This window comes from Eublepharis macularius, chromosome 1, assembly GCF_028583425.1.
Source record: "Eublepharis macularius isolate TG4126 chromosome 1, MPM_Emac_v1.0, whole genome shotgun sequence".
NCBI lineage: Eukaryota > Metazoa > Chordata > Lepidosauria > Squamata > Eublepharidae > Eublepharis > Eublepharis macularius.
In genome coordinates, this window is record NC_072790.1 from 234687692 (window position 1) to 234710991 (window position 23300).

Consider the following 23300-nt stretch of genomic DNA (forward strand, 5'->3'; position numbering starts at 1 on the left):
TCTGTGCTATATAAAGAGAGAACGAACCAGAACCAGAGAATTCACAGCTCAGTCAATGGGCTTAGACTGGTGGAATTCTGCACAGGACCGGATTGCATTGTAAAAGTAAAATGTCTTATCCTTAACCAATCTCCTCGAGACCACTACAGTGGTAACTCACTGGATGCTCACATTGCCTCCTACAGATAAAACCTGGAATCATAAATTGTGATGCTACTGGTTCCAGGCCACATGTGTAGAAAACGAGATTTATTGTAAATGGTTCCTCGCTAAACCTTGGGGATGCAAGCTAAACAAGACACCAGAGGGCGCTCGTGTTACAGGTGACTTTCGTTAAAGCTAGTACCTAAACCAAAAGGCTCAACACAACCCCCCCCCCTTTCTCACTAGGAGAAGGTGTGGTGGGGTGGCAGAAGCCATGAATGCAAAGTGGAAGGTGGCGGTAAAGACTCTTGCCTCGGGGTCTTTTGCCGATTATCTCCCATTGCATCATGGGAAGGGCCTGCTTGCTTTTTCACTAGGTCATATGATCCTGAGCTCAGGTTGTGTGCCAGAGACCCAGTGTCACCTCTGGAGGAAATATTGTTGCAGTAGAAAGGTGATGTTTTCTTAGAATCAGTAGGATGAGATCTCTCGAGGGAGGACCCCCTACTTTCCTTTATTCCCCTGTCTCTAAATGCTGCATAGTGCTTTCAGTTCTCTCCAGTAATATATTATGTGCAGTTCTTAGCCTCCCCTTTTGCATTCATTAACACCTTCAATTCCAGACACATTCCTTTCCCTCATTTGGTTTGCATCGTCACCCTCTGCTTTTGAAAGAACAGGAACCGAGTGAGATCACATGACTTGGCCTAGGTCATGCAGGTCAGACCTCCAGCCCCACTCTTTGTGAATCAGCCTTCCTCCTATGAATAAATATAACTTGCATCCTTTATTCGAGTGTACTGATAAAAACAGTCTAGCAACATGGCAGCCTGGCTCCGTATTTGTCTGCTGGTGTTTAAACAATCCTGTACAAAGAGGGGATGCAACAGTCCAGGAGAGATCGGTAGCAGCTCTAGCAGTCCTAGAGCAAGTGACCCTGGCCCCCTGCTCTGAATTTTGCTAATGCAGGTGCTATATTCAGATGCACAGTTTTTCCAACTTCCGTAACAAAAGTCGTATAATATCATTTATCCGGACCACACAAAATAGCGTGCAAGCTTATAAACACTTCATTGGTCTGGTGGGGAGAAATTTTTTCCCAGGCCACAATGGAAATGCTCGGGGTCTGCAGGCCGTGTTGTAGATTAGTGATGCCAGGTGTCACTGGTTTAAACTCGTGAAAAAGCCTTCTGGGAAGAAAAAAAATGGCTGCTCTCTTAAAATTCTTTTTCTCTGCTCCTGTTCACACACTGGAGATAGATGAGACTACATTTTCAGTGAAATCCTAAGCAGAGTTACTCCAGTCTAAGCCCACTGAAATCAATGGACTTTGACTGGAGTAACTCTGCAAATGTTTTCACTGTTTGACACCTTTTTGTCTATTTGTAAATGGTCTTTTTTTTTGCACATGTGAACTTTATGGGAGCAATTTGCCTGAATAATCCCCACTGGAATCCTTAATAACTTCACTTTTATTTGTATGATCAGCTGCAAATTGTTAGCTCTTTGGTTTTTTGAGAAAAGTTCTCTAAACTCTTGTTCCTGGTGTTGCTTCACACATGGAAGCATTTCCCCTACAGCTTACGCTAACATGCCGAAACCTTCAGGCTTTGTATTCTCTCCATTTATGTGAACCCACTTTTTTCTGCCGTTCCACATTTGAATCCACCTTTAATTTATGAGTCCCAAGCCACGTCTCCCTCTTCCTTCTTTTCCAAGAATTGACCCCACTTCAGAACAGCTGCTCCACCATCATTTTGCTGTTCCAGACCCGGAACCGAGTTTCACATTTATAGCTGCAACCCTTTTTCTCTGTCAAGAGCTGCAGCTCTCTTTGCGCTCCTCACACCATGCCCCGTTGTGGATCTAGTTGTGAGCTGTAATATATGAGTGCAGAAAGTATGTAAGTGTGAACGATAGGCAGTTTCTTTCCGCTCTGTTTGCAAACTAAATTCTTTGGCCAGCATTCAGAAGTCATGCCACCATCCAACATCCCTCTTTCTCAGTACCTCCGGGTTCCTGTAGCCATGGCTCCCCCCTCCCCCCTCATTTGCAGGGATGAGGGTACTGTTTCAGCTTGCAACCAGAAATGTGCAGCTCTTGCTTTGTGAATAATGACAAAGCAGCTCAGGAAATGCAGGTATTCTTTCCTTGACTGCCAGTGGCAGCGATTTAGGGGAGCGTGGGGCGGGGGGGGGGAGGTAGAGAGGTTCCTTGCACAGCCAGCTCATGTATCCAGTCTCCAGGGGAAAGGCCAAGGTGACGGCAGGCAGAGGGAAGGCTGCATTTCAGCACGTTGGCTCCCTTCCCAGGCTGCTAGAGACAAGCTCCTGTGTCCTTCTTCCGGAGGGGAGTCACCCCCTCCTATTTTTTTTTCAAAAAATCAGCCTGAGGGAAGAGAAGCTAGTGGTTAATCTAGGAAGAACAATGCATTGTGCCTTCCCTCCAATATGCCTGTATTATTGGTCTACCCTAATACCACTTCTGCCACAACCCCAGGGTGTCAAGCTGCTCCTTGCTCTAGGATTCTCTCATCTTCTTCTCTTGTCTGGCATTATCCATAGAAGCCTCCGACTTTCCCCTTCAGGCCTCTCCAGGCTTGGGGTTTGTGCCAGTCAAATTCTACATCTTCTCTTGGCCAGCCTGAATGGACATGGCCAGAGGGATAAGGCAGTTTGGATCATATCTCTTCCCGTGCTCTCCCCCCTCACCCCATGAGTAGAGCGGGCAAGAGGATGGCTTGGCACAGCTTGACTGAAGGCGCAGCTGCCATTGCTGAAAGCTTAACCCCTTAAGCACCGGGGCATAGGTCTTCAGTTTTTTCTCTTACCTTCAGGGAACAAAAGGGGCAAGGCATTGTGCTGCTTAGGACTCTGGGTGCTGCAGCCAGGAAGCTCTTTAGCTGGCACGCAGATCATTCACAGCGCCTGTCTGCCTAAGCAGGCATGCTTTACTTCCATTCTTTATTGCTACAGTTATAATATTGCCCTAGTGCAGGTAAATAGCACAGGCTGGTGTCACAAGGACTCTTGAGATTATTTGGAGACTCCAGGTAGTTCTTTCCCCAGTCTTAGGGCAAACATAAAAATCATGTGCTCGTATAGGCTGAGGATTTCTGGGTGAAAATTGCTCTTCTTCATGCTACCCAACACTAGCGGCCCTTTTTCTTTTTCTCTTCTGGCAGCAACATGGGAGGGGGAGGGGGAGGGGGAAAGTGCCTGTCTCTTTAAGACTGTCAGGTTGCAGGGAGCAGATGGCATCTGCTTCCAGTCCTTGTTCTTTGTGTGGCTGCACAAAAGAGGGAGCCTGTCTCTCCTGAATTTACCCCCCCCCCTTTGTGTTGGGGTGGAGCTGGGTGCAGGGAGAATGCGGCCAGGGGAAGTCTGAAGCTGACTAAGGAAGAAGGGAAGAAACCATATTGGGGTGTGTGTGTAGAAGATTTATTGCAAAAGTAAACTTGGATTTGCCAGGCCTTTGTGCACAAGAGAATGAGGGAGCCAGGGGCTTCTCTTTTTTGTTGATTCTGCCCCTCTTCATTGCACAGAAGCAACCCCAAAGTTTCCATTTTCCCAGATACTAAAATGATGGGGAGGTGTTAAAAGAGGCCAGTGCTGCTGGAGCTGAAAGGCTATCAGCAAAAGCAGACCTCAGGAGGATGTGAATTAAGTTATCTGGCAAACACCAGAAATAATGGGGGAGAGGCTACAATCATAGAGGTGGGAAAGGATCTGGGGAGGGGGGTGTTCAGAAAAAATGATAAATGGTATATTAAGGTACACTTTTTGTAAAGGTCATGGAGAAGGAAAATTGGGGAGAGGTGTGCTTATATTTGGATTGCAAGTGTATATAGGATGGATATTTCAGCATGCCTGCAGAAAACCAAGTTCTGGGACAGGAACAGAGGTGCTTTGAGAGCCACAGACCTTTTTAGATGGTTGCTGTAAAGTATGTAGGATGCTTGGACTGGGGAACTGGTGTAGCTTATGCTGGTGTGGCATGTGATCTTCTGCATTCAAGGCTGAGACAGGTGCAGTGCACAGTTTATATGTAGGAGAGATGAGATTGTCTATGTAGTGATGGAGCTTATGGGGCGATGGCTAAAAGAGAGCATGTGGCTTTGCAGCTGTAAAACGAAGGAGGGAGGAAGTGTATGATGGCCAGCAGTGGGAAATGGGGCTGTGTATTAATAGGGTGATGGGGTAGTAACTGTGTGTAACAATGGAGGGACTGGCTCTTTGTGTGGACAGAGGAGGGAAGTGAAGGATGTGTGACTGGACCTGAGGGAGCATGGCTGTGCTTTTGGATGGTGGTGGGAGCATAAGGTTGCATGTGTGCGCTCTCAGCAATGTGTGGACATAAGGGGAGTGTGTACGTGACCCCGATCAGGCCCTTCCTCTCTCCTCTGCTCTGGGCAGAGCTGCAGGCCAGGCAGGCTCCCTGGAGGGCAATCAGAGCCTTTAATCTTCAGCAGGATGGAAAACGGCTGGGTCTGTTCAGAGCTCTCACTTGCATCCACTCCCCCCCCTTTGGCTTTGATGTTCAGCTTCACCATGGAGAAGCAGACAGGCTGGGGTATTCACAGCCCAGTCTTTATGAGAACATGCATGTGCAACACACATGCACATTCTTTCTCACACATACACAAAGAACAGCACACACATGTTCTCTCAGTCTGAAAGCAACCTGTGCACTGGTGAATGTGCCGCACTAGTCAGCGTCTAACTCCAGGCTCACCAGCCTGCGGGTGCCTCATCCCACAGCCCCAGTGGAGGGAGGGAGGAGGCGGGCTGCAGCAGGGTGGGCTGATGAACCCAGAACTCCCTGCTGACGGTGGTAGGCCTGAATGGCCTCAAATGTGGTGAAGGACCAGGCAGGCCCCTGGTTGGTATCTTCTAAATTTAGGATCCTGATTATAGTCTGGGGCTTGGAAAGAACAGAGGAAAATTCCCATCAAATCAAATAGGGCTTTGGGCAGAAAGAGTCAGAGAATGCATGCTAGCATGACTGTACATCATGAGAGATACACACATGGTACGGGCAAGAGCCACTTGCGCTCCTTCTGTCCCTCACACACAATGGTTTATCATTGTCACAGGCTCTCTGACTCACAGACACAGTATTTCTTATCACTCTCTTTGTTAAACACACATGCACAAAATCTTTCTCCTGTATACACAATAGTTCAAGTTAGGCAGCTGCTGCCGTGTTGATCCCAAAAGGAGAAATGCAAATCAGACAGTGCTAGCTTTTAATGGAGTGGCGACCATTGGTGTTGGGTTGCAGTATGCAAGCTATTAAGCTGCACAGACCTCTTTATAGCAGGCAAAACAGACTGACTGTAAAAGTTCTGTCTAATTCAAAAGCTTGCAAGCCTGTGGTGTAAACATTGTGTTTAACTTGTATGGTGTATGTTTTGTGTGTATGACTATACTAAACTCAAAGTCTCTTCCTCTCACTTGCATTCCCTAGCCTCATTCATTTAAGGCAGTAATTCTGGAGTAACTTGGGAAAACAGCTTTACTTTTCCTGCATTACAGTTTGTTCCATTTCAAATCAAGGACTAGTATATGATTGAAAACAGGATTACACTTACAGTTAGCCCAGATCACAGATTTTCCATACCCTTGGATACCTGTGCCTTTGTTTCTGTGGTTCCCACTCTCATCTGTTCAGGGCCTGCTGATGCACCGGGGAAGAGGCAGTTTCTCTAGACTGCAGTGGCAAAGGATATCTCACAGACCAGCAATGCTGCCCTTAAGAGGGGAGGTGGCGTTTCTCACATTTGAGCCAACACGGAAGCTGAATTCCAAGTAGGGCATTGAGCCAGAAGGGCTGAGCGTATGTAGAGGGATGAAGCCATCCCGCTGCTCCGGTGAGCAGAGATCGTGGGCCTGTTCGAATCTCATTTGCTTCCTCTCCAAATCTTCTGGCCTGTCCCCACTGCAAACAGAGTGGGTGGCAGGAACACTTTGCTGCTACCACATCAGTATTGCCTAGAACACACAGTAGCTTGAATTAGCTTCATCCATCCTCTAAGTGAAATTGTTTGCATGCAACTGAACTATCTGTAGCAGGTACCTATCGGCCACATAAATAGCCCGGGGCAGAAAATAAGCCATGTTTTCCTGACTCTCAGTCCATCATGGGGTTGTGTTTTGAGTGACAAAGGGGGAAACGAATCACATGCTTCTTGGCGGCTTTGCTTAACAAGTCTTTCCTGGGACAGTAGCCTGAGCTCCAGCTTTCAACCCCACCCCAGAATGTCACTCAAATAAAGCAAAGGGGTGGGAGAGGCAGTGGTCCAGCAGGGAGTCAGCAGATCTGTCATGTGTGGGAAGCAGGCAGACTGGCCCTGTGCTTTTGTGTGTGCAGCTGCTGCTGTTGCAGCTCTGCCCTCCATTGCCACCCACCCTGGCATCCAGATCCTAGATTTCCTTTCCTTTGCAAAGCAAGCAGTATCACCAACCAGAATGGGAAGCCCCCCCCTTATTCTATTGTTTCTTTTCACCCCCCACCCACTGCAGCCTTCCCTGTGCAGCCATTTTTCCAGGCCTATGCTATGGGATCTGTGTGCGTGCGTGCATGTGTGCAAGGAGCAGAGGGAGAGAAGCAGGCAAGCAGGTGTCTGTTTAGACAATGCTGTTGCTTTTTCATACTCCAGTGGGAGGGGAGGATGATGGGGGTGGGGAGGGGGGGAAGAAAGGGAGTGGGGGAGAATAAAGGTTAGAGGAGGCTTTCCCTGGTCTGTTGAGGGGACTAGGTGTGCAGATGGTGCCTCCGTTTCTGCTACTCCTATATAGGTGCAGGTAGCCCTACCACATTTGTATAGGGTGATGATTCTGTGGGTGAGTGCGCACACATATGCATGTAGTAGGAGTTGATGGTGGAGGAGAGAGGGATAGATGATGGAGTTAATGAACGGAGAGCACCAGGGAGGATGCCTAGGAAAGATAAATTGTTGCATTTGGAGTGAAAGTAGGTATAGCGATCTTTCCCTGAACTTCCTAAGTTAGGAGGGTATGGGCAGGTCTTGGAAACTCAACAAAGGGCCACTGGCGAGCAGAACAGAATCCTATATTTAGTATGTGCCTGTGTGTGTGTGCTTCGGGGGGAGGTATTTGATTAGTGGCTGCTGGGAATTTGATTTCTTGATTTCAATGGCTTAATGTGTCCATTTGCCCAACCAAAACCTGCTTCATTTGTGTGTGTGTGTGTGTGTGCGTGTGCTTTTTGCAGGGGCATGTCATGCAAGTTTTTTTGCATGTCTTCCTTTCCATAGCTGGTAGTTCCATACCTCTGGCCTTTGCCTAGGCTAAAAAACACATCCTTGTTCAGACTCCAGTATGATGTCTTTCCTTCCCTTGTGCAGCCGCTCCTGCTAGCAGATCTGAACTGCCTTGGAGTCTAAAAAGGCTTGTGGTGTTAAGTTTGCTGTGCTGGGAAGAGTATCAGTTTCACCATATGCAGTATGATGTGTTAGGTATGTGTACAAGTGTGTGTTTGTGGGTATGAAATGTGCAGTTTACAGGTTTCAGGGTTCCACATTCCCATAGAGAGCCAACATGGGTCGTTTCCACACGGCTTACCTGCTTGCGTTATGTCCCAGCAGATCGCGCAAAAAACGCGGAAGATCGCGTTTTTTTGTGCGAAATTTGCGGGATGGCTGGGACCGTTTTTTGCGCGATCTTACGGGACATAACGCAAGCAGGTAAGCCGTGTGGAAACGGCCATGGTGTTGTGGTTAAGAGTGTTGGACTAGGATCTGGGAGACTCAGGTTCGAATCCCGCTCTGCCATGCATACTTGCTAGGTGAACTTTGACCAGTCACTCTCTCAACCTAACCTACCTTGCAGAATTGTTGTGAAGATTAAATGAGAGGAGAATGATGTAAGCTGCTTTGTGTCCCCATTGAGGGAAAAAGGCGGGGCATAAATGAAGTAAATAATTTTTTTTTTAGCAGTGGATTCAAATTTTCCACCAGTCACTGAACATACATACAAGCAAACTAGGGACTTTACATAGATAAAAGAGGCAGTCCCTGTGAGTCTACCAGATCTGTCTCAATCTTTGATCCCGAATAACAGTAAATTGCCATGTCAAATGTCTTGTGATAACACCCTTGAGATTTTGTCCATGTGAAAGAGCAAACTGTGTGTGCCTATCTGTTCTCCACCGGTCAGCTCACTCAGCAATCTCTAGCACCCCTTTCCTTTATACAGGGAAGAGAGATGCCTGCTCTGCTTCTTGCCTAATGGACTGCAGCTCCATATAACCTGATCAGTCAGGCAGGAACTGCTCCCCCTTTCTGGCTGCTCTCGCTTCTGTAGCCCTTAGGAGGGCTCTACAAATGCGAATAATAAAAGTTAAACTGAGCCCTGCCACGGCCCACTCCAGAGCCACAAATCCAGAGTAACTGCCCTCTTACGAGATAGCAAAATCTGACCCCTGCATTCCATTCCAGCTAATTGACCAGGAAACAAACAAGACTCTAACAAGACAGGGTGGATGGCCTCAGCTCCCAGAGTCCTCCCTTCCTGCCAGCTCAATCCCCCCCCCCATCTCCACTGCACACTGCTGGAAGGCAGCCTAGGACCTCAGCTCCTTTGACATCAAAGAGCCTCTACAAAGAGTCTGTGAACAAACAGAATTCCCCACTGCCACCTACAAAAATTCTCTGCTCTGCTTCCTCCCCCTTCCAAGCACCAGCGCTGGGGAGGAAGCTATTGTTCCTCCTTTGCTCTCTCTCACCAGCAGGGAATTTCTCTGTAATGTTGACAGTGCCGTGCTTTTGCACCCAGGCATGGTTTTGTCACCTTGTGTCTCTCCGCCACCCACAGCCTTCCTCACCCAGCCATTGTTTTATGGCCCTGCTTAAAATCCATCCTCAGCTTGAGCCATGTGGTTTCAGAATCTCCACTAGGTTTTTTAACTTTCCTGAATCATCCGTCTGGCTGCCTGGGAGGCTGGTAGTCTATTCCCGCGGTAAATCCTATAGCAAACAAAATGACAAGGAAGAGAGAGACTGGTATCTATGAAATAGAATAAGAGACTGTGAGAAAACAACCAAAAGGAAGGCAGGTTTGAGTGAAAGAGGAGCAGCAAAAGTGAATTGGTGTAGAAATTAGCTGGAGCTATGGAAGGCACTAAGGAAGGAGCAGAGTTTTACGTGCATTGCAGGGATGAAGAGAGTAAATTTTTTTTAGAGGTATTTAAGTTGACTAGTATAGCCAGTGAAGGACAGTGCAGGGAAAAATCACAGTAGGGTTATTGAATTAGCAGTGGGCAATTGGACTGACAGAGCTTGGCAGCAGAGGTAGATGCAGCCATTTCTTATAGGCTAGTATATGGGAGTTGAGCAGGGGCCCCATTTAGGTAATGCAGAAGGGGGCTGTGTTTCAGACCACGTCTTCCTCAGAAGCATGAATATCTCTGGCTAAATCAATGAGCTCCTGTATTAAAGAAGCACAACAAAGATGTAAGTCCATTTGCTTTGGGGGCAAAATAAAGAGAAGCTTTGGAGTGTCTATAACTACTGTCTTGTATCAAGACATTTCTATAGGAAAGAGAACATGGGTTTAGATTTATATGGAATTATGAAAATGTCTTAATAAAAACCCTTCTTTTCCCAATTTTCAGTATATCCAGAGCAGGGCCTTTGGATCTTGCTAGAGCTCCTCACTTCCAGCAAACTGAGATGTTGCTCCTTCAGATGTTGCAGGTTGGTGTCAATGAACGCAATTACTTGATCTACTGTACTTTTCTTACAGACCCATACAGAAGATTACTAGTCTGAGTGTATTCTCAGATTAATCTTCATTTGAACACAACTTCTTGTTGTGGACATTGATTTCAGGAATGTTCTTGTGAAACCAGTTATGCCTTTCTTGTAGTCTGTGTCAGCATAAACTACATTTGTGCTATAAACGTTGTGGTAGGACTGACATTTAATGTTCCTCCATGTGTGGGGAGAACAAAAACAGCATTTAGAGAGAAGTGGCCCAACCTTGAGGCAAGGCGAGGTGTTTTATGGTGCCACTAGCTACTAAAGTGGGGAAGACATCTTCCCCATGAGGCAGAAGGCAACTGGGAATTGTCCTGTGCAATGCCAACCTCCCCCAATGAAATTAACATAATCCTTCTGTTCAGTTCTGTGAGGCTGGTGCAAGGCAGATTCCTGGGGGATTGGTTGTGCTGCAGGGGTGTGTTTGTATATATATATATATATATATATATATATATATATATATATATATATGAACACATCCATTCCCTGCACAGAGAGTTTAGATTTAAGAGCTCCTTTAAAAGCTTTGCAGAGATAGCTGTGGTGAGGGAAAGGTCACTACAATATGCAATTGGGACTTGCCCCCTCCCCACTTTGGAATGGTTTTTCCATCAACAATGAAAGCTGTCTTTAGCAAACGTAAAAGGACAAACAGCAGATATCTTGGGAATGTTCGCAGACTTTACAGTTTGCAAAAATATCAAGATGTCCCTGTTAGGCTGCTACCAACAGTGCCATCCTCCTGGATGGGGAGAAAGTGAGAGAACCAAGATTAGAGCAACAGCAAACAGAGGAGGGGAGAGAGAGATACTTCCCACGTGGCTCCTGCTGGGAATTGAATATCTTCCATCCTTCTCTCATTTTTCTCTCTTGAAAAGGGAATATTCCTATTTTAAAGAAAGACCAACTTGCGCTTTCAGAGAAGGATCGACGTGCCCCCCCTCCCCTGACCTTTTCCTCTGCACTTAGCACATCTGGCCTCCACCCTCCCCTTTCTGCATGCCTCTTGCCCCTGTGTGCCTCCTCTGGCCAGATGTGCAAGCAGGCGGAAGGGTCTGAGGGGAGGTACTAAGGCAGGGAACTGGAACTACTTTCTCACAGCAGCAGCAGGAGCAGCAGCAGGAGCAAGAGCAAAAGCAGCGACAGACTCATTGTGTGAGAGGGAGGGAAAAAGAGATGGTGGTGGCGGCGGCGGCGGCGGCGGCAGCAGGAGAATGAGGAGACGGCAGCTCTTGCAAATCCTCCTCAGGCAACTTTTCCTCTAAGTGCCTCACATGCACTGAGAGAAGCTTTCCTCCTCTTTTCCTGTGGGGCGAAAACAGGGACTCCTGGACTCGATCCCCTCTTCTTTTGGGGGGGGGCACAAGTTACTACATCTCCGAAGGAGGAGAAAAAAGAGGAGGACTGATCTTTTTCTTGGGACCTTAGGCAGACTTTTAGGTACCAAATGGCATTGCCTCCCTTTGAGATCTCCTAGAATTCTGAAGGTGGTAGAGATAGATATATTTTTCTTTTTCTTTTTGCAGAGTGGAGGCACCTGGAATCCTATCTGGAGAAGAGGCTTATTTTAGAAGTTACCATTGTGGGTTACTGCTTTTCCCATCCCCCTTCTAGGTGTTAAGAGTCCCCCCCCGCCTCCTACATAACTTCAGTCCCAAGAGTTTCTCTTCACTCTTCATACCCATTACAAGGAAGTTTACAGTAACTTTGAAATTTTGTCTCTCATTCCAAAGTGAAAGAGGAAACCCCCGAACTCTCTTTTCTGCCCCTTTGAATGGAATTTACATTTAACCCCTGCATTCCAACTCTGGGACTCCCCTCTCCCCCTCTGGGTTTTGCAAGGGACAGTAGGTTCCCCCACTCAGTGTTTTAAAGTTGGAAGAGGGAGAGCTGTCAGCTAGCATGGCTGCAGTTTTGTTCTTTTAAACAACCTACAAGCGTTTTGACTTCTTTAAAGAGGCACAAAGAGCAGGAGGGGAGGATATATTTTCCCCAACCTGGAGGTCTTGTGGGTCTTGGAAGATGCCTTCCGTAATGGAAAAATCGGGGATACTGTCCAGGAGCCGGTCCAAGTCAGCCACCAACGGCAACCATCAGAACTCAGAGGATGACAGCAGTGAAGAGGAACACTCCCACGGTAAGCCAAGTTGGGCTATTATGCTATGCGCTCAAGTGTGTGTGTGTGTGTGTGGGGGGAGGTATTAAAAGTGGCTGTTTCTGAAGACTTCATTGTGATTGAGAGGGTGGAGGATTTGAATCTGTGACTGTGGGATTGGGGTCTAAGGTGCCCCAGTTCAATCGAGTTGGGAATTTACCCAGCTGTGTTGTTTTGGAACAAAGAGTTGGACCTCAGGGACTCTCCAGGAGATGGATGGGAGGCCACTGGACTCACGGCATGGATGGCCCCAGTTTGCCTCTCTCCACTGGAGGGGAAGGGCCTTGTGTCAGCTCACTTTGCCCTCTGGTGGCCACAGACTGTGGGTTGGGCAACAGAGGATGAGAGCCAGTTAGGGAGATTTCCCCAGGGCGGCAGCGGCAAAAGGCAGTCGTGTTCCATAAGAGTTGCCTGAACAGGGGAACAGGTGATGGAAAATGCGCACCCAGGAAATCAAACCCTTTGGGGATGCACCGAGTGCCAGCATGTGGGTGGGATAACTTGAAAAAAAACCACTGGTCTTTAAAACAACAGAGATGTGGGAGTGGGCATGAAAAAGCTGTGTGTGTGTGTGTGTGTGTGTGTGTGTGTGTGTGTGTGTGTGTGTGCTTGCAATGTAACCTGGTGTGATGCCAGGGAGGAAGTGATGACCCTCCTTGGGTGTCGTGACACAATGCTTGGGTGCCTCAAGGGATGAATTGAGGGAGCAGGTTTAGACCTGGAGTTGAGGTGTGCCAAAGACTGTCCTAATGATGGGATGGTGAAAGATAAATGTGTCTGCCTGGATTTCCCAAATGTCACTCCAAGCATATGCTCCAATGGTCAGAAACATGGAATGAAACAGAGATTCCAGGGCACTCTGATTGAGAGAGATCTTCTGTCCCTGAATCCTTCCCAGCTCCATCTCATTTCAGCTATCACCCTGTCACCCAACAGCTAACGCTCGACCTCTTTTGCCTCTGTGGTCAGATCCAGAAGCATGAGTAAACTACAACTCCCTTGCTTTTGCCCCTTCACCTTCTCTCCAGCCTCGCTGCCTGGTCAGGTTAACAAAGAAAGCAGCTCAGGACTTGGATCAAGAAGAGGGGTTTGGGCTCAATTTTATTGTCCCTAAGCTGTTGTCCCATGTCACTTTTCTCCCCTCTGAACTCTGCTGTGGCCTCCTGTGCAGGCTTTGTTAGCCTCCCTCTTTGTAGTGGAGATGGTGCACTTCTAACAAGGCACTTGGCAGCTGTGCATCTGTTCTTAGAGGTATACAGTGCCCTTTGACTTGGTGTTGGGAGACTTTTGTCCACCAGCTACTCGCTATGGAGTATGTAATTGAGTTTGACTTCAGTCGGATCTAACCCTGCAGTGTGCTCCGGAAAGGAGTTTCCAGGTTGCATCCGTGGAGAGGCATGGAGCTGTAGATCTCCTGGCAGCATAGCCTATCAGCGAGGTAACAGACTTTCACTTAACCCTGCTGGGCTGTTGGAAAGGCCTGCTGAGTTCTCTGGCTTTCCCTATGCGTCCCCCCTCCTTCTGCAGGATCTTGCTTGGTGGAAGGGGGAGCGCATGGTCCGGCTGATGGCGCCATCTGTCTCTGCTAAGTGACATCTACCCAACCTGCTTAAAGATTCTGCCACCAACACCTTCCCACCCTGATTACGCCTGTCAGACATACTTTGTGCACAGGCAGGAAGAGGGGCTAAACACTGCCCTAGACTTAGAAAGAGGACAGTTTCTTGGTCACGATCTATATATCCAGTCTGACAGATAGACATACCCAAAAAAGCATCCTGAGTGCCATGGGGAGAGCGTATCCCAGAATGGATATGGAAACCTTTCCACTGATACTCAGTCCTCAGCCAGACATGTGTTTCTTGGCCCTCGTGCCAGAAAGCGAAAGCTCGGGAGCTCCTTGGCATGATGTTGGCTAAATGCTTCCAGATCTCGCCTGCTGCTCAGCAGCTGTTTGGTAGGCTTTTTTTAAAAGAATGGGAGCTAGAGAGGGGGAAGGGACTACTTGGCCATCCAATTCATAGCAAAAAGTGCCTCTGCTGCCTGAAAGCAGCTTTCTCAGCTGCCTCATTGCTCCTAATGTCTTTCTGCTGGACTCCCAAGCGGCCTTGCTTCTGCTTCTGGTGTGGTACGCACTGCCGTGCATCTGCATGTTCTCTTGGCTCAGCTCTGAGAGTGGGTCAAGCACAGACATTTCTACTGGGGCTCTCTCACCACCACCTTTTGGGTTCAAGCAAACATGAACACAAAGAAGCTGCACAGCAATCTAGAGAGGAGAATGAAAATCTTAAAAGAACTAGGAGCTGGAAGTTCTTTAGAAGACAGAGTGCCTCCATGGAAAACCTCGTCCCACAATGCACACGCGCATGCACCCCGCCGCAAATAAGAGTCGCTTGCGCTGGGCCATTGCCTTTACTGGCTCAGAGCAAGAGGGTACCTCATCCTGTTCCCTGCAACCCAGCATCCCTTTGGAATCAGGCAGATTGGGCAGGCAGGCACTTCCTAAGGTATCAAGGCTCTGCTGGGAGTGCCCAGTGGCCCTTCTCTCTTGTGATTCGGACCCCACTGGCATCTAACCCTTTGTCCTGTCTATTGTATCAGCAGCAGATCCTTCACGCACAACCTTTTTGTTCCCTTGCAGACAGCATGATCCGCGTGGGAGCAGATTATCAAGCTGTGATCCCAGAGTGCAAACCAGGTAAAGGAGCTTGTGTGTGTGCAGGAAATTGTTAAGCAATAACAACCCCAGCTCTTCCAGATGAAGACGCTCACTTAAGAGGACAGGGTGATTATGATTTCTAGGATAGAGCCCCTTCTTTCCAAGTGGCACCTGACCCAAAGAGATGGGGGGAGGGATGATAGGTCCAACAATCCTCTGCCTGCCAAGTGGCTTCTGTCACATTCTCCTCCCTCTCCCACCCAGCATCAAGCGGGTGCAGTTGCTCTCTTCCAATGCACCTTTAGTGCCTCCTGTTCTCAACCTGGCATCACACAGCTGCTCCTTTCTGGGCTAGGAAGCCCCACCTTCCATTGCTCTCATTCTTAGAGCGGGAAGAGTAACTCCTGTGTGCTGGCTGAGAGTAAGAGAAGAGAAGGGGTCTGTACTGAAGGGCCAGTTACTGCCTGTGTGTACAGGTGAGGGCAGAAGGGAAGAGCCAGCAGAGCAAAGCTTTCTAACTGGAATTGCAAGGGGGTGGAGTTCACCTGCCAGGAAATGCTGTGCTTCCCTCACTGTCTTGGTTTTGGGGGGCACCAGATCTTGAACCCAGGAAGAAAGCCTGCCCAGGAGGGCCTCAAGGAAGCATACCCGTCACCCTTGTTTTCTTCTTTGCTGTTCAGAGAGCCCAGCTCGTTACAGCAACAAGGAATTGAAAGGGATGCTGGTTTGGTCTCCTAATCACTGTGTATCAGATGCCAAATGTGAGTTGCTCCTCCCCTATTGTTTGTGGAAAAGGGAGGGGGGAGAAGGGGGTCAAATCAATGGCTGTTTGGAGCTCTTCTCCTGTGGACCATGTCCTCCTTTGGCTGCTCCAGCAGCTTCCACCCCTCCAACCCCCCCAATCTGAACCAGTTCCAGAAGCAGCCAAGAATCAGCCCTGCTAAGAGAGGGAGTGGGGGTGGGGAAACGCATTCCATCTTCAGCTGGTAACAGAGCCTCTGATTGACAGCTCCCCCTTTCCCCCCTCCCGGGACTCCTAGAAGCAATTACCGTGTGGCTGGTGCGCTGCCTCCAGCTCCTGGGTTATTAATCTGGCTGGTGCAGGCAGCTTTCGGGGGTAGGAACATTGGCTGTGCTGAAATGTGGGGGGAGGCAGAGGCCCTAAACTGGGGTTCTGCTCCCCCAGATACTGTTGCTTGTCAGGTCCCTCCTCCCAAAATGCCACACAATGCAGCTGCTTGTTACTCCTAAGCTTTTGTCATGGGTGTGTGTGTGTCCAATGTTAACATCTCTTTATCGCATACACACAATGTATAAGAACACCCCCTTTATCTTTGTAAATACGGACTTTCTAAAGACTGCCCCCACCTATTTTCAAATGTTGCCCTTTTGAGGACAACCCACGGATGTGCCTTAGCTTCCTTGGGTACATGCGAGTGCGAATGCTTGGATTCTCTCCCCGTTAGCAGTGGGTCCCCCACTTGGAGCCTCTGTGGGTGTTACGCAGGAGGAAGAGATCACTCCCACCCGGAGCTGGCAGGCTGGCCAGCCACCCACTAAGGGAAGAGATGTCAGAGGCTGCTGCTACATTCTCTGCCTGCCTTCCCCGCCCCCCCCCCAGCACCTGATGTTTGTCTCTTTCTCCCTCTAGTGGACAAATACATTGCCATGGCCAAGGAGAAGCATGGGTACAACATAGAGCAGGTAAAAATCCGATTGCTTGTTTCCCGGCCTGCCCCAGGATTGTTAACAGAGAATCCGAAATTGAACAAGTCTGCACACCGGGAGCAAATTAGACAAATTAACCAAAATTTGATCTATTAAACACAAATGCCGTTTAGCATCAACAGGAGCAGTTAAGAACTTATTGAAGAAAAGTGTTACCCACTTTAAGTTAGGTGCTCTCTCAGAGCGATACCGTGTGATGACACAAATATGTTGACTGACAGCTTGGCAGACAAATCAAATACCGGGTATTAAGCCAGGGAGGTGGAGAATGTCCTTTCCGTCTCCAATGAAGTCCTTCCTGGATGATCCTGTTCCAAGACAGGTGCTGTCATCACCGTCACTTTTTAAAATTTGTCTTCAAAATGAGGACAAGAAACAGATTTGTGAAAGAAGTAAGACTTTTGGAAGCCAAATTGTCACCCCCCCCCCCCCCGCTCTAGTGCTATTGTGGCCACATTCTGTCATGGGAGTAGTTAGCTGTTCTTGTTGGTGTTACCCAAAGGCTCTGGGGATGCTGCTGTGGCACAAACACGATGTGGAGAAGTCCCTTGCAGACCTGGCTAATTTCACCCCTTTCCCTGATGAGTGGACAGTGGAGGACAAAGTCCTGTTTGAACAAGCCTTCAGCTTCCACGGCAAGAGCTTTGCTCGCATCCAGCAGATGGTAGGTGGTCCCTGCTCTCTGGGTTGGGGCAGGACAGGAGAAGAATGGGGCCCAGAGAAGGTTGTTGTTCTTCTGCTATCAGAGACAGCTTAGACCCTGAAGGACATCAATACTAAATTATGTGCAGTTGTCATACAGATATCACGCTGCTAGTCATGCGTATTTGGCCCTTCATGGTGTCCTGAACTGATCATATAGTCATTTTATTTTCCAGCCTTACAGAAAACAATACTTCTTTCCTCTTATATTTTGGGGGTGGGGAAAGAGAGGAAGTCAGTCAATGGTGAGATTTGAACTATATACTCCCACTTCTTTCCTGACACTCAGGCACTTTACTTTTGTTTCTTGCCCCTCATACCACACTCCAAGTGTTGACAAAATCCAGGGCCCTGAACGCTGCATACCAGCCATCTCCCCTCTTCATTACCCAGCTGCATCTCTGGTTTTATCTGCAAATTCAACTTTTGGCATCTTTTTCCGCCCATAGCCACTCACCACTCCTTCTTCATTGCCTATTCAGCTTCCTGATAAATTGATTCCCAGCCTGGTGAAGTACTACTACTCCTGGAAGAAAACCCGGAGCAGGACCAGTGTGATGGACCGGCAGGCCCGCAAACTGCTTAGCAAGAAGGAGAAGGATGACAGGTCAGAGGGAAGTAACATGGGTGGGGGCTAGTTGAACGTTAGGTTCATGGCAGAAGGAACTAGTTTGTAGCAGAGGTTGCTGTGTAGTGTTAGGGCCAGGATCTTTGATGGCAAAGGGGACCCCAGCTGCTCAAATTAATCACTGGCCAGCTTAAACAGGTTTGGCTTAACAGCCATATGGAATGGAGATGTTTGCCCAGAAAGCTAGTCTAAGCACAGCAGGTATACACCCTGGCAAAGCATTTGCGATGAGGAAACCATCTTTTTGCATGGAGGATGTAAAAGCTTGGCACGTGCAGCCTGGATTTTTACACTCTGCAGCGTCTTCCAACACTGGGGCTGTCTGCTGCGTCACAAGCTACACTTGGCAAAATCTGTGCTTTTTACAAGCACATCACAAGATTGCTCTGTGTCCTCCTGGGGTGGAAGATTTCTGCCACTTGGAGAGAGTAGCACATGCAGGGTCAGCCAAAAGATTGTATTTTCTTGAAGAGATACTATGAATTGGTGTGCCCCAGCTAGAATTCAGAGACAAGCAACATCATCCCAAGATAGAACAAGAGCCCAGCGGCACCTTGGAGACTAACAATTTATTTCTGCATAAGCTTTTGAGGCTCATGAACACTTATGGTGGAATGAATTTTGCTAGTCTCCAAGGTGCCACTGGACTTCCATTTTATTTTGCTGCTGCTAACATGGCTACTCGCCTGGAATTAGTATCCCAAAATGTTCTTAAAGAAACCACAGCAGTCCCAAACACATGACGGCCCCATTACTAGCGCTGGTGTTTCATACCCACTGCTGGGTGGGGGGCAATGAAAATGTACCAAGCTGAAATTGCTAAGGGCGGGGGCGGGGGGAGGAGAGGTAAGAGTAGAATGGCTTCTGAATGCTGCTGGATTTCCCCCACAGCAATGATGAGCTGGAGGAAGGGCGGCAGGCCAGCGAGGGTGAATTTGATGCCATGGATCCCAAGAAGGAGGTAGGGGGAAAATAATGTACTGCTAAGCCTAAACTGATGGTAAATAAGCAAGGACTAAAACAGCTCCTTTAGTGCCATAACCTGGAGCACTGATAAAACCTGAAATAAATGCAGCTGGGGTTAACTTCCAGTTCAGGTCACTGAAAGCAGTGGGAATTGGCACGAGTGAGCCCCGTCACGCTGTATACATATAAAATGTGGTACGGCACATAGATTTCAGTGTCCTGATGAATCTCAAGCTTCAGTGGCTTAAGACTCTATCCCTTATGGATGTAAAACAAAGCTTTGTACTAAAAGGGCTGCAGTTTTGGTTACCCTTGACAAGAGAAGGTGTTCGATATATCTTGCTTTAAAAACAAAAAATATATATGCATTGGAGAGATTTGTTTGTAAAGGATATACTTGTATTTACTCAAAAGGAAGATGACCTTGAATGCAAGACAACCTACCTAAAAATGTTATACATGCAAAAATTATTATTGGACATAACTGTGAGTTTTATGCAAATATAAGACAACCCCCCTCCCTTTTTTATGGCATACATGGGGGGAAACCCAGCCTTGTATTTGAGTAAAACGTAGCCTCTGAAAATCACTGTAATGGCAGGATGACACAGGAGCCCTCTTTGGTCATTAGGATTCTGACACTCCTACATTGCATACCCAGAGTCCTTGCTATACACAACCCTCTTGATATGCCAGATTGTAGGAACAGGGCAACATGCGTATTTTCCATCGCCACTGTCTGCGCGCGCGCGCGTGCGCGCGCGCACACACACACACACACACACACACACACACACAGAAAAAAAAATCTGGGTTTCCTACATCCTATATACCAATGCAAGAATTTGAACAAAATGACCACCAGTCTTATTGAGAGGGCACATACAGACAGTGTTCTGCTGGTACATGAGGTAGAAGCACCAAAATTAAAGGGCTTGTATGGCGGGGGAAGAACTGCCCCACCCCCAGCATCAGGAACAAGGAATTAGTACAACTGGAAGATGCTTCAAACAGGGGCTGCTGAGGAAAGCAGCCTTATAGGCTGGGTGAGTTCTGCCAGGGTTGTCGTTCTGGCGGAAAGGACCTTGCGGGGGAACCCCCATGTGGGCCTCCACTAAGCTTTCTCAACCCCACTCAGCCGAGTTACCAGAAGCCGCCAAGCAGCAAACCAGGTCCCGTGAAGAAGGAGGTCCAATTGTCGCAGTACCGGCACCACCCACTCCGCGCCCGCCGGCGACCCCCCAAGGGCATGTACCTGAGCCAGGAGGACATCACGGGCCTGTCCACCAGCCCCGACATGGCTTCTCTCACACTACGCCACTTGGACTCCCAGCTGGTGTCCCTCAAACGGCAGGTAGCAAAGTCTCCCCTCCCTCCCCTAAAGTCTGCCCCTATCCATACCCCTTGCTGCCTCGCTGGGATGATCCCACAGACAAAATATACCGTGGAAGGGCTCTTTCCTCTCCCAAGGGATCGGCACTCCCCCGTCCCACAGTCCCAGGCAGGTGGGAATTGGATCGTCTGAACTTTTAACCTCTGTCTGATTCAGGTACAGAGCATCAAACAGATCAACAGCAGCATGAAGCAGGTATTAGAAGGAGGAATAGACAAGTTGCGGCCCCCTGAGGTGAGTGTGGCCCAGGAGAAAAGACGGTGCTCCCCTGCGGGCAGGGAAAGGCCACCTGTTTCCTGACTGGCCCCCCAGCAAGCAAAAGAGCACAATTTTTAGAGGGATGCAAAAGCAGATTGGAGAGCACTTTTTTTTCCTTTTCCAGACAAACGTTAAGTTCAATTCACGTTGGACGACAGACGAGCAGCTCCTCGCCGTGCAGGGTGAGCCCCGGAAGGACTGGCGGGATCAGGGCCGTAAGACAGCAGGAGCAGAGAAGAGCTTCCGCTGGGGGGGCTGCCATGACAGGCCATGCCTGCTCCCTCTGAATTTCGCTTGGCACATACTCGCACGCCTAATCGATGGGCTGTTCCCCTCAGCAGGGGAAAAAATGTCCATTTGGAATTATGGGTTAGTGCTGATGCTGCCAGGGACCAGCGGCCCTGGAGCAGTTTCTCTGCAGTGCAGATCGCTGGAAATGCAATGGGAGCCAGGCCACAGTATGTTCTAAATGGGGCAGCTAGGAGGGGTGGGGGACTTACCGCGGCAAAATCAGCAGCAGGGCATTTGTAGCACACCTCGTTCTCCACAGTACTAGCTCCCCCCGCCCCCCCCCCGCCACAGGCATGTTCTGAGCAGGGCTGCTTCCTTCTGCCAAGCGGAATGCTGCGGTATTGAAATGCATCTTTCTTCTTCCGCTCAGCCATCCGAAAATATGGGAAGGACTTCCAGGCTATCGCAGAGGTGATCAGTAACAAGACTGTAGCTCAGGTGAAGACTTTCTTCGTCAGCTACCGGCGGCGGTTCAACCTGGAGGAGGTGCTGCAGGAATGGGAAGCAGAGCAGGAGGGAGGGGGTCCCACTGCTCCACAGGGCAGCTCCCCTGCCCAGGACCCCAAGAGCTCCAGTGCTTCACTAGCGAGCAGTGAGGAAGAGGATGAGGTGAGGGGTGTGCCGAAAGCCTGCCACGCAGAGAGCTCCTGGCTGCCTCACACTGACCGCCCTTCTCTTGTCCTTTCAGGTCCAGATCACGGCTGTCTCCCGTTCCTCCTCCTCCTCCTCCTCGCAGCAGCCGCAGCAGCCACTGCCGCCACCCCCACCCCCACCCCTCCCAGCTTCTTCTCCCCGACCACCCCCGCCAGCGGCCCTCTCCCAGCCACCCCCTTTGCTGAGGCCCACGCTTCCAACAGCACCCACGCTGCACCGCCAGCCGCCACCCCTGCAACAAGGTCGCTTCCTGCAGCCCAGACTCTCGCTCAACCAGCCACCACCCCCGCTCATCCGACCGGCGACATCACGACAGCCAGCCCGGGGAGGCCAGCACCCCCCCTCTCTCCTTGGCGGTGGGACAGGGGAGCCCCCTACGCCCTCCTCCGCCTCCCTCTGAGGAGACCTTTCAGCCTCCTGCTGAGCAATCTGTGAGCCTCACGCCACAGCAGTTACCGCTGGGACTGGGACAACCTGGTCTCACCCCCTCCCTGTACAGAAACGTGTGGAACTGCTGTGGCGGTGGCAGAAGGGGAGGAGGGAGAAGGGTCCCAAGTGTCCTCTGGTCCAGCTCAGGTAGCGTCTAGAGAGCTGGCACTGAAGCCTAGTCCCCAGGTGAATTGAGATGGGGTTTTTTTTGTGAGGGGGGAGAAATGAACGGATAGAGGAATAGTAGCTTGGGGTGGGGGGGATGGATTATGTTTACACACTGCAGGGTTGGTTTACATCAGTGCCGGTGTGGATGGGGGAGGGGGGCAAAAGGGGTGTGTCAAGTGGCTGAGTGGCCACTAGTGGAAGTACTGGGGGGAGAAGAGCCAGACAGGAGTCATGTCTAGTTAGGCAGGCGGGAGAGGCAGCGTGCTCTGAGAACGGGGACCCTGAGCGTTCTCGACGTGGCGGCAATTTCCCCTCTTTTGCAGGAGGGGAAGCGGTTGGCGAGTGCCACATGCTGGACCAGGCTGAGGGAGAGCATTGCCCTGCTTGGCACTTGCCCATCTTCTCTTGCACAAGTGGGCAACAGCCTTGGCAGCAGGCAGCGCCACCCTGGCTCCCTAAAGGAAAGGGTGGGGGCAGGCCTGGGTGCACATGTGCCACACTCCCCTCCCGCCCTCCCATTGCTGGGAGAATAGGACAGATGCGTTTTCTGTTGACGGAGCATTTTCAATAAAGGTATTTTGTTACAAGTGGCTGGTCTTCTCACCCTGCGCCTGTACTGGGAACAAACTGGGAGATGGCAGAAATTGTGCTGGGAACGGCAGCGCAGAGGAGGAAAACCAGCTGGGTGCTCTTGGAGAAGAGCTGTCACGGAACAAGGCACCCTTCGAGGAGAATACTTCCCCATCTCCTTCTGGAAAACCAGTTTGGAGGGTCCTGGATGTTTCTTCTTTGGGAAAAACGAGGCCCTAGGTGAATGTCTTCCTTTCTCCCTCTTGGAGATGTAACTAAACCCTGCCAAGCTGCGTAGCCAGAGCAGGATGAACAAAAGGCTGCTGTCACATGTGGCTACAGCTCCCAACTGACCTGTTACCCCACTCCCTTCAGGGCTGCTTCAAAATCCTCGTGGTCAAAAGAAGCCGCCTTGTGAGGGTCTCGCCATGCCCTCTTGCCCCACCTGCCATCAACTTCCAACAGCATTCCTGCCAGAGGTCAAGGCACAAAGCAAAAAGAAGTCAGGCAAAACCGGGTGACCGGTCAGGGTAATCTCCCTCGGAAAGGAGCCTTTTGAACCGCTGTCCTTAGGCCTTGCCTTACCAGCGCCAGCAGCACCACTGGGGCAGCTTCTCACAGCTTGGCACTTGGAAGAGGCTGCCGGCAGAACCACCCAAGCTTCCTTGACCCTCATTTGGCCCTGCATCCCAGCATTCGTACCCTTGATGCTGGGTGATGTGCAGGAAAGAAAACCAGAGGAAGCCAAACCAGGCAAATGCTTTCTGGAAA

At 49.5% G+C, this 23300-nt stretch overlaps 1 protein-coding gene across 1 annotated transcript; it reads left to right on the forward strand.

Moving 5' to 3' along the window:
- Positions 1-11367: 11367 nt before the first annotated feature.
- RCOR2 (REST corepressor 2) lies at positions 11368-21993 on the forward strand. Its single transcript, XM_054981930.1, has 12 exons — positions 11368-12065; positions 14725-14781; positions 15423-15503; positions 16394-16446; positions 16973-17134; positions 17655-17779; positions 18692-18761; positions 19905-20120; positions 20316-20393; positions 20542-20599; positions 21079-21317; positions 21397-21993. The coding sequence occupies exons 1-12, from the start codon at positions 11951-11953 to the stop codon at positions 21760-21762; spliced, it is 1620 nt and encodes a 539-aa protein (XP_054837905.1). The 5' UTR covers positions 11368-11950; the 3' UTR covers positions 21763-21993.
- The last annotated feature ends 1307 nt before the right edge of the window (positions 21994-23300 follow it).